The following is a 9,533-nucleotide window of genomic DNA, read 5'->3' as shown; positions in this document are numbered from 1 at the left end:
GACATGAGTAAAAAAAAAAAGGCACATTAATTTGACGCATTTAGCGGAACAAACAATTTAATGGCACAGAATTCAAAGTGAGGGGGGAGGGGAGGGGAGGATTGTTGGTCGAGGCGAGCTGGTTTGGCGGTGTTTGTCTCCCTCCTACGTTCAACGCAACGACAAGCAAGAAAAGCTAAACTCTGAGATTTCTGCCACTGACATTATCCTTCGCCAGTGTGGATTTATAAAAGTCGTACCCTTGTAATACACCTTTAAAAAAAAAGAAACGATGAAAAATATTGTCAATACGCCTTTAAATTTAATCATACTAACACGTTAGTGTGTATTGTCACGGTGGCCGAGAGGTTAAGGCGTTGGACTCGAAATCCAATGGGGTTTCCCCGCACAGGTTCGAATCCTGTTCGTGACGAATATTTTTCACTTTTTTAACTTTCACAATTCAAACATTGCAAGAAAGTGACAGAAAAACGTTTGGCTGACTTACGATGTATTTCAGTCAAGCATTTCAAAACATAGGATACCGTTCTTTAGACGTATTTTGAAATTCTACTACCGGTAGTAAATATAGTGTCACTGGTATATTTTTGATTTAAGTATTAAAGACGACTGAATCTCATGAATTACATGACTTCGTTTTGAAAGAAATAACACCATCAATAGATCGATTGTTGATACTTAAGTCTCGCAAATGTCCTCTCTTCTCGCGTTTCTTATGTATGAATACCTTTTGGTACAAACCAACGTTTTTCTTTCTGAAATGTTGACTGCATGAAAGCCGTTAGGACATTTTTGCTTATCTTTGAAAATGTAAAGTATAAAAAAAAATTCAAATAGAAGCCGGTTGATATTTTGCATGTATTAAACTTGCACGAGCGCACACCAGACGAAAAGTGTACCCCTTCCCTTTTGTTGAATAATGGATCTGGCCGAGTTAGATAAAGATGACCGGCAGCACACGCTGACGTAGTTTTTGGGGCATTGTTGAAGCAGGATAAGTCGTGTAGTGAGCTGTTTGCTCAGATTTTAACATTTATTTTGGGACTTAAGTATTGATTAGGTATTAATAATCAGGACATTTAAAATAAGGCTTGTTGAACAATTACAACGTTATAGGGGACACTGTTAGATATAGACACATTAGTCGTATAACTAAGCATTTGGCCAGACTGCGCGTCAACAAAGCTAGCAGTTCCTCATACTTACAAGAGCCACACAAAGGAAATGCGGTCGATTGGGTTGAAAATATCAACGTCAAGAAGAGTTGTGTAAATGGTCGAGGGGTACTGTTACCTCCAAATCCCTGGCACAGACAACATCAGGTTGTTGTGTAATGCACAGCTTTTGGAGTGGTGTTTATTATGTGAAAACCCCTTGAGATTTGATAGGTGATTGTGGATTTGTAAGCCTGCTGGTACTCTTTGACGGATGTTGGTATCTAAGCGTCATTTGTACGGTTTTCCCGTCAACTAGCGTTTGCGTGAAGAATGAAGCTGCCATTATGGCAATAATCGTGATAGACAAAGTACCCAAAGACTCGTATCCTGGAATTAAAATAAGGTAGCTAACTGCAAGCTAAAAATTTAGTCAAAGAATTGTAGGCAAAGCTATCTCGCAAGCAGATTCTTGTCGCCCTCGAGCTACTGCTCCCACTGTTCTAAACATGACTCAGAATGCAAGTTGGCCATCGTGTCAACATAATAAACTATAAACTGTGTGGAAGAACGTTAAGTTAGCATTTTCCCAACAGGCTAATTAGTTAGCAGAGCTAAAGCTAACGTTATAGCTAGCCATTATTAAGTAACGACAGCCAGCGCTACAGGCTGACAGGGCAGAAAGATATCCTGATTATTTTTTTTTTACACCAGTCTAATTATGGCTGCCACTCCAAACGAAGCCGTGTTTTTGATTAAAGATGTGAAGCCTGGATCGAAGAACTTGAATATCGTATTCATCGTTTTGGAGATCGGTGAGTAGTATAGTGAGGCTAAACAGTAACTTCCCCACACTAACTCGTGCTCTTTTTTCTTAAAGGGGCCGAGAGTAATGTTACGTACGAAGTAGAATTCAGTTAACAGTGGCTCGGGTGTGTATTGGTAAAGATTTAGGACATTTTCAACGTCACGTTGGCGGTTTGACGCTGGTTCAAGTTGGTTTGCTATTTTTTTTTTTTTTTTTTTACCTTTTTGTTTTGTTTCATCAGGCCGAGTGACGAAAACGAAAGATGGCCATGAGGTTCGCTCGTGCAAAGTGGCAGACAAGAGCGGGAGCATAGCCATCTCAGTGTGGGATGAGCTCGGCAGTCTGATACAGGCAGGAGACATCATCAAGTTGACCAGAGGGTAGGTCTGTTCCTGTGTCGTGAATCCAATAGAAACATGACCAGTACTCGCACATTTGCTGTGCTTACAGAAAGAACATTTTTTTTGCTTCAATATTTATGTAAATTTAATAGTTTTTTTTTTTTTTTTTTTAAGCTATGCTTCTATATGGAAAGGCTGCCTGACTCTGTACACTGGAAGAGGAGGTGATCTTCAGAAGATTGGAGAGTAAGTAGGTGGTCACAAACCTATTTATATTTGCACCACCTTTAGGAATCCTGCTTGGCATATCTCTCGGGTCAAGCAACATAAAACGCAGGTCATTGTAAAGCGACCGTGACACGTCGGTTTGAAAACATTTTTTAGAACGCCAGTGCAAGACGTTCCATTATGAAATGTACTTGAGTACAACTGATTTTTTTATTTTTTATTTTATTTTTTGGTTGTTTTTTTCCATTAAATGTTTTGATGCAGGTGTCTAAATAAAATTTAAAATCTGAGTTTTGTTTCCTTAGGTTTTGCATGGTATATTCAGAAGTGCCCAACTTCAGTGAACCAAATCCCGAGCTACAAACCCAAGGAAAGTCTGTGAGTAGTCAAGCACCCAGCAAGCCATCTCCTCCACAGTTGGCGGAGTTCTTGGTTGTACTCGTTTGTATGGTCTTTTTATGTTTGAATTAAAAAATGTTACTTTATAGTGGCCTTTTGGCCCGTTCAAACTACAACTACATCAATTGGTGTGGCTGTTTTTCTTTTTTGTGTGGTATGTATCTGACATTCTGTCCCCCAAACAGGGTAAGCCTGACCAGAACCAGAGGGGAAACTCTCCACCAAATCAGAATTCAGGTACAACTGCCCCTCCAGGTCAGTGGTTTTTCCTCTGTAAAAGAAAAAAAACAACAAACAAAGAAAAGTTCTGTAGAATAGTGCGCTTCAGTGGTGTCAGTGCAAAGTTAATATAGGATGTCTGTGTGTTTGGCTGGCAGACCTGCTGATGACTTATTTATTTTTTTAAATGGCTGTAATTTACTCTTAACTTACAGATTGGGCAGGAGTAAAAATGTCAGTTTTTGAATGATTTTTTATTTTTTTTTTTCAAACTACTTTTACTTGCATTTGTCAATCCACAGGTAATGGTACCATGCCACCTTTTTCCAACAACCCGCCACCGGGTACGCCCCGTGACCCGGCATTTGGGAACGTTGGGCGACCCAATGGCCGGTCTCCTGGCAACGGTGCGCCCCCAGTTAATGCTGCTGGACCTCCGACAGTCACAAAGTCCTCAGTTACCATTAGCAATGGCAGGGATCCACGACGTGCCAAAAGATGAAGCTGGGGTCGGGGGCGATCATGTGACGAAAATTATGGGAGTCCCCGCTTCCCCCTGCTCCTGTTCAACTGTCCGGGCCCTCCTCCACCACAGCCTGTATTGGCTTTCACAACAGTTCATTAATATTTTTATTAATATTGTTATCATTATTTTATTCTTCTATTTTTTGTTTTTGTTTTTTTTATTCTTAGGGACTACTCATACGGCTAACTTAGCTAAACGCGTCCTTGTCTCGCATAGTGCAAGTCGTGCTTTCGGCAGCGCACCGTGGTCACTATTAAAAGTTCTACGGTTCAGACCTGGTGGTTGAGTTGTGGTCAGCCGCTCAGTCTACACTTGTCCTCTAAATCTCTGCAAACTAGTCGCTCTGTGCCAGTGTTATCTCGCCCTCACGCCAGCCCCTCTCCACTTATTCTTTCAATCTCCACACCCTACTTGAACACTCGATGCACTTTTCTCTCTTAATTTATGTTAAAGCTTGGCTGTCATTTAAATTTGGAATTTTTTTTCATTTTTTTGTGGAACAAGCCTTAAGTAGGTGAAAACGTGGTCTTGGATTGAATGACCAAGGGAAATTATTCAAAGGGGCTTCCCTCCTAACCAAATTGTGTTCGAAGTCACTCTGTGAAAGGAAGAAGGTGTTAGTTTTTCATTTTTAATGATTGGTATGTAGACTGATTTCAGTTTTTTTTTTTTTTTTTCTCTCTCTGATAAAGACATGTTTTTCTTGTTTGCCATCAGCTGTACCTTTTTATCAAGGTGGGACCACTTAAATACTCGCACCGGTTCACCAAATAAATTTTAGAATAATCTTGCTGCCATATTTGGTTTTCTCTAATTTGTTTGAGAACATGAGTTACTATTTATGTCATGTTGGTTACACTGCCCTGTATAGTAATGACAAGAACAGTCTGGATAATTTACATGTAGAAAAAAAAAAAAAAAAAAAAAAAAACCTTCCGTAAACATTGCTTCCTTGGCTGGAATTGCTCAAACATATTTTCCAAATGTGCACAAACTTGTTCTAAAAGTACCCCGTTCGAACCCTGCTGTGGGTTTGTGTGCAGACCAAAGTATGTAAAAACCCAATCGCACTGTGAACTGTGCCACCTTAAGAGCTCCATGCTGTCACAAACGAAGGTAAAATACAGTGTTGCTTAAAATCAAATTAAAGTTGTTTCCAGCCCCATCTAGTGCCTGGAAGAGTAAATGACTAATTGTTTGCTGCAGTTCCCCGATTAAACATGTTGTATAATCACAAACAAGTGGAACAACTATTATTTATTTGTTTAACTTCCCTTGTCATGTGGGATGAAAAGGTGATTTTTGTAGAGCACTGAAAGTATTAACATGAAGTAATAAGTATTGAAGCAATGCATTGCATACAACAAAACCCCAATTTCTTCACATCCTTTGTTGCACTAAGCACCGAAACAGCCTTTGGACGTCAAAGTTGCTCCCTTTTCACTTTTGAAACACTTTAACTTTTCTATCTATTTTTGTTGTGTTAAAGGGTACAGATAAAGAGATCCAAGCAGCGGGACACAACTGAATTCAGATGTGTGCTACTGTAACTGTGTAACCATTGAAATATGCAATTGAAATCTTTAGAAAAATTTCGATGTAACACAAATTGGGAGCTGCGAAACCCAACACACTCCCTTCAAGATTTAGGGATCTCAATAAAAACAAAATAACTTTGAAGATAAAAAAATACACATTCATGTATTTTTCTATAGAAATTAGTCAAGGTTGATACATCTGACCCTTTGCTTTACTGAGCTTCTGTTCATAAATGAGATTGATTCTCATAATAAGGCTCAGGTTATTGAGAAAATAATTACACAACCCTCCCAGATTGTCCCTGATGCTACAACACACCCTACATCTGATAGCGTAAAAGTCCAATAACTACACATTTAACAAATCATCGAAGACTTAAATGACCCTTTTTTGTGCTTGGTATTCCTGCCGGATATTTTAGCTTTTAGTTTTCCACCACAAAGTAAAAGGGGGTGGGGGTGGGGGGCTGCTAGGCAGATCATTAATTGTTTGAACAGCCGCAACTTCTTTGACAAGCTTCACTGGGGTTGTAGGGTGAGCTATGGCAACAAGACAGCAGTTCTTTAATCCACTCCTTCAGAGGCCAAGTGTGGCCAAACATCAGTTTTCCTGCATCAGGTCGTAATGCCTCTTTTGTTGCCCATGTAGGTCTAAATGAAAGTCTAAAATACTGCACATTAGGTACAGCTTGGTGTATAGGTGCAGAGTTTTCTGATGAAAATGAATTATTTAGGCGTGAGGTGTGTTTTAGCATTGCTTTTTTTAAATTACAGCTGCTTTTCTGTAATATTCAATGATTTGTAAAGCACCTTCTACAATACTGTTTTAATAGTTATGACTGTGCATCATAGTATCATGTGTCATGTTTTTCTTTTGACTTTTTTTTTCAGTACCATATTGCTCTAAGCCTCGATTGAAAACATGTTTATATACTTTAACCACTGCTGAGAAATAAAGCACAGAACTTGTGACACTGGAAGTTGAAACGCACGAGAAGTGCGGTAGGAAATGTGATGCACTCATGTGTCAACAAAGACACATGATAGTTGGGAACTTCCTCCCAACAGAAGTGTTGTCCCATCAATATGTGGCATTTTTAAACAAATACAAAAACATCTTGCACTCACAAACGGTTTCTCTTTCAATTTTTGCAAACAGTGTGACAACCAATCTCATGACACCGGTGATTCAGCTAATGGCCTGGGCAGGCTCAGGGGGAGCACTGTGGCTTGCGATGACTTGAGCAAATCAAAGTCTGAAAGTTGTGAGGCAAACAGGAAAGTTAGCCTGATAGGAGGAGTGTAGAGAAATACAAGGTTCGGTCCTCGTCTCTTTGTGATATATGAGATTCCTCTCGCAAAGAAGTCACAATGACTGGTGAGTACTTTTATCCTTGAAAGTAACTTAAATTCACTCATTTATTTGATGAACACATTGAAAACAGACATTTGGACCTGGATCTGTGAGCTTTAAACGCCTTTGAAATGTTTAATAAGGAACTGGGCTTCATTTTTATTTTTAATATTATTTACGTTATTATTACGTTTTATATATTTATAAGTTGATTTATTCATTCATTTATTTTCTTGGTCTAACATTTTTATGATTTTTTTTTTTTTGTCCTCAGATCCAAACATGTCTTCATTCAATTTTGACTTTAGCTCGGTTTATGATGAACTCAACATTACTTATGGTCTTTATAATGACTCGGAGTTCGTCCCAGACCCGGCGACAATACCCTGTGAAACCTTTATCATACCAAATGCTGTGATGATTGGGGTCAGTGCATTCTATAGCTTCATCTTCCTGATGGCCATTCCTGGAAATCTAGTGGTGGGGCTGGTGATTGGCCTGAGCAAGCAGTCGTTGCCCCCCTCTGACCTCTACCTCCTTCACCTGGCAATTGCAGACCTCCTGCTGGCAGTTACCCTCCCGTTCTGGGCCACCTCTGTTACACAAGGCTGGGTGTTTGGAGATGCCATGTGCAAAATTATCACCGTCATCCAAGAGCTGAGCTTCTACTCAAGCATTCTCTTCCTGACTTGCATCAGTGTGGACCGTTACATGGTGATAGTGCGGGCATTGGAGGCCCGCAAAGCTAACCGGCAGCTGTTAAGCTGGGGAGTTTGTGTTGCTGTATGGGCTGTCGGAGTGCTTCTCTCTGTGCCAGGGTTCTTCAGCTCCTCTTCAACTTCTAAAAACTCTAGTCATCTAGTGTGTGCTGAAAAATATGACCCCAGAAGTGCTGATGAGTGGCGATTGGCCACCAGAATTCTCCGCCACACTTTGGGCTTCATCGTCCCCTTGGCCATCATGCTGCCCTGTTACGGGATAACCATCCGGCGCCTCCTTCACATCCGTGGGGGGTTCCAGCGGCAACGAGCAATGAGGGTAGTTGTGTTTGTCGTGGTTGCCTTCTTGCTTTGTTGGACGCCGTACCACATCGCGGTGATGGTCGACACGTTTTTCAGGGCAAAGATAGTACCCTACGAGTGCCCGGACAGGATGGCAGTGGATCAGGCCATGTTTGCCACCCAGAGTTTGGGGCTGCTTCACAGCTGTGTGAACCCAGTGCTGTATGCGTTTGTGGGTGAGAAGTTCAGGAGGAGGCTGCTGCAGTTCATGACAAAGATGGGAATCCTGGACAGAGCATCAGTTACAAGAAGCAGCAGGTCTTCACTGTCGTCGGAAGTAACATCCACGTTCATGTGAAGTGACTCTTTAACCTGATCAGATTCATGAGCCCATCAGTGTTGTTATTGCTTTATCTAAACAGAGCAAGTTTTATAGTTTTTAGCAGCCTAAATGTTTTTTTTTGCTTTTTTGCCTTGAAACTTTTGTAAATATTCTTCCATGTTTTGTTTTAGTTTTCATCTTATTTATCTCGACTTGGGTTTCAATCCACTGCATATTAGCGAAAGGTCGCTTCAGGTTAAGCTGCTACAACTTTCAATTTTCTTCTGTCATTTTTTGTGGGCAGCTGTTTAAATACCCTGTCTTTCATCAGTTATGTTTAGTTCTATGGAAAATGAAAAAAAAAAACAGTGTCAGTCAAGAAAATAGTTCAAAATGCAGTGTCACAACATCTGCTCATGAACACCAATAAATCCAAAAGAAAGCTGTGGGAGACACAGACTTACAACAATTCATTATTACTGTAGAATTTCAAATGATTGAGTATGATTCAAATATACAGACATTTGCCTTTTTAAAAGCTATTCCACAGCCAGCTCGTAGTGGATTTGTTGCAGTATAAAAAACAAGTGAAAATATGTTATCTACTGAAATTTTTTCGTTAGTGTATTAAGATTTTTGCATGACTGTGAGTCTCATTTTGAGCTGAAGTCAACTTGTTGTCATATACATGCCAATTTGTCTGTATAGTAAAATTGTTATTAAAGTTTAACAGTAACATCCATTCTCTTCCCATCTTGTGTCAAAAATGCACCACCGACTCACTTTGTGTTTCAGCCGATATGTAAGCGATGTTTTTAAGCCTCTCAGCTTCTTTGGAGAAACAAAAAACAAAAGTTGTGATGACTACAGAATGAACATTACAGCACAAATCAGGTCACAAAGGCAACATTTTCTTCCCCTTGATTACAACATTTTCTCTGAGAAGTGTGGCTGATACGCACTGTTGCTTGTGAATGCAGCAAAAGAAAAATATAACTACACAATATAAGCCTCTCAACAGTAGTTTTATCGTCCCTGCCAAGCCAATTACAATGCTCACTGAGTCAGTCTGGCTAAGGTAAAATCCAATACAACATGGAGATTGATGCCAACGCAATTTTCAACAAATTGGCTTGTTGGTGTTTGTACAGCCTTTCAAAACTCTGCGTGCAACAAACAAAGCATCACTGGGTTCTATTGCCATTTCATGATTCACATTTAGAAGATGTGAATAAAAAAAAAAAAAGGCTGATGGAAACACTTTTTAAAAAGTCAAAATGGATACAAGCTCACATAAAGAGAGTGTTTTATCTGTTTCAAGAAAGAGTTGATGCTAATCAGAGGTAATAGACACAGGTTTATGAATTGTGTCTGACCTGATAAATACTATGATGATGTGAAACAAATTCACTTAGCATTTTGTCAGTTATAAATTCCCAGTGATGTTATGACATCAGACATTGCCAGAGATAAAAGTAATTCCCAAAGAAGACATCTATCTTTTTCAACTATGTGGACGTCCTCTACAGTTGTTGTTACTTTTTCCTTCTTGAACTTTGTTTCTTGTTAAAGCTGCAGTCTGCAACTCTTTTTCAAGCATAATGCCTGGAACTGTCCGGGGATTCTGAAAGTAGTACATTAAA

At 39.7% G+C, this 9,533-nt stretch overlaps 2 protein-coding genes and 1 non-coding gene across 3 annotated transcripts; all 3 read left to right on the top strand.

Annotated features, from left to right (window-relative positions):
* The first annotated feature begins 330 nt into the window (after positions 1-330).
* trnas-cga (transfer RNA serine (anticodon CGA)) lies at positions 331-412 on the top strand. The gene has a single exon. It is a non-coding gene; the product is annotated as a tRNA-Ser (tRNA).
* A 544-nt stretch (positions 413-956) lies between these two features.
* On the top strand, positions 957-4,472 carry nabp1a (nucleic acid binding protein 1a). The gene is made up of 6 exons (XM_075479063.1): positions 957-1,969; positions 2,204-2,342; positions 2,478-2,549; positions 2,837-2,909; positions 3,116-3,185; positions 3,452-4,472. The coding sequence occupies exons 1-6, from the start codon at positions 1,876-1,878 to the stop codon at positions 3,649-3,651; spliced, it is 648 nt and encodes a 215-aa protein (XP_075335178.1). The 5' UTR covers positions 957-1,875; the 3' UTR covers positions 3,652-4,472.
* A 95-nt stretch (positions 4,473-4,567) lies between these two features.
* LOC142396385 (C-X-C chemokine receptor type 1-like) lies at positions 4,568-8,630 on the top strand. The gene is made up of 2 exons (XM_075479061.1): positions 4,568-6,591; positions 6,842-8,630. The coding sequence occupies exons 1-2, from the start codon at positions 6,585-6,587 to the stop codon at positions 7,924-7,926; spliced, it is 1,092 nt and encodes a 363-aa protein (XP_075335176.1). The 5' UTR covers positions 4,568-6,584; the 3' UTR covers positions 7,927-8,630.
* The last annotated feature ends 903 nt before the right edge of the window (positions 8,631-9,533 follow it).

Source organism: Odontesthes bonariensis, chromosome 12, assembly GCF_027942865.1.
Source record: "Odontesthes bonariensis isolate fOdoBon6 chromosome 12, fOdoBon6.hap1, whole genome shotgun sequence".
In the NCBI taxonomy this organism is placed as follows: Eukaryota; Metazoa; Chordata; class Actinopteri; order Atheriniformes; family Atherinopsidae; genus Odontesthes; species Odontesthes bonariensis.
Note: the sequence above shows the minus strand (reverse complement) of the source record. Positions and strands in the feature narration are given on the sequence as shown.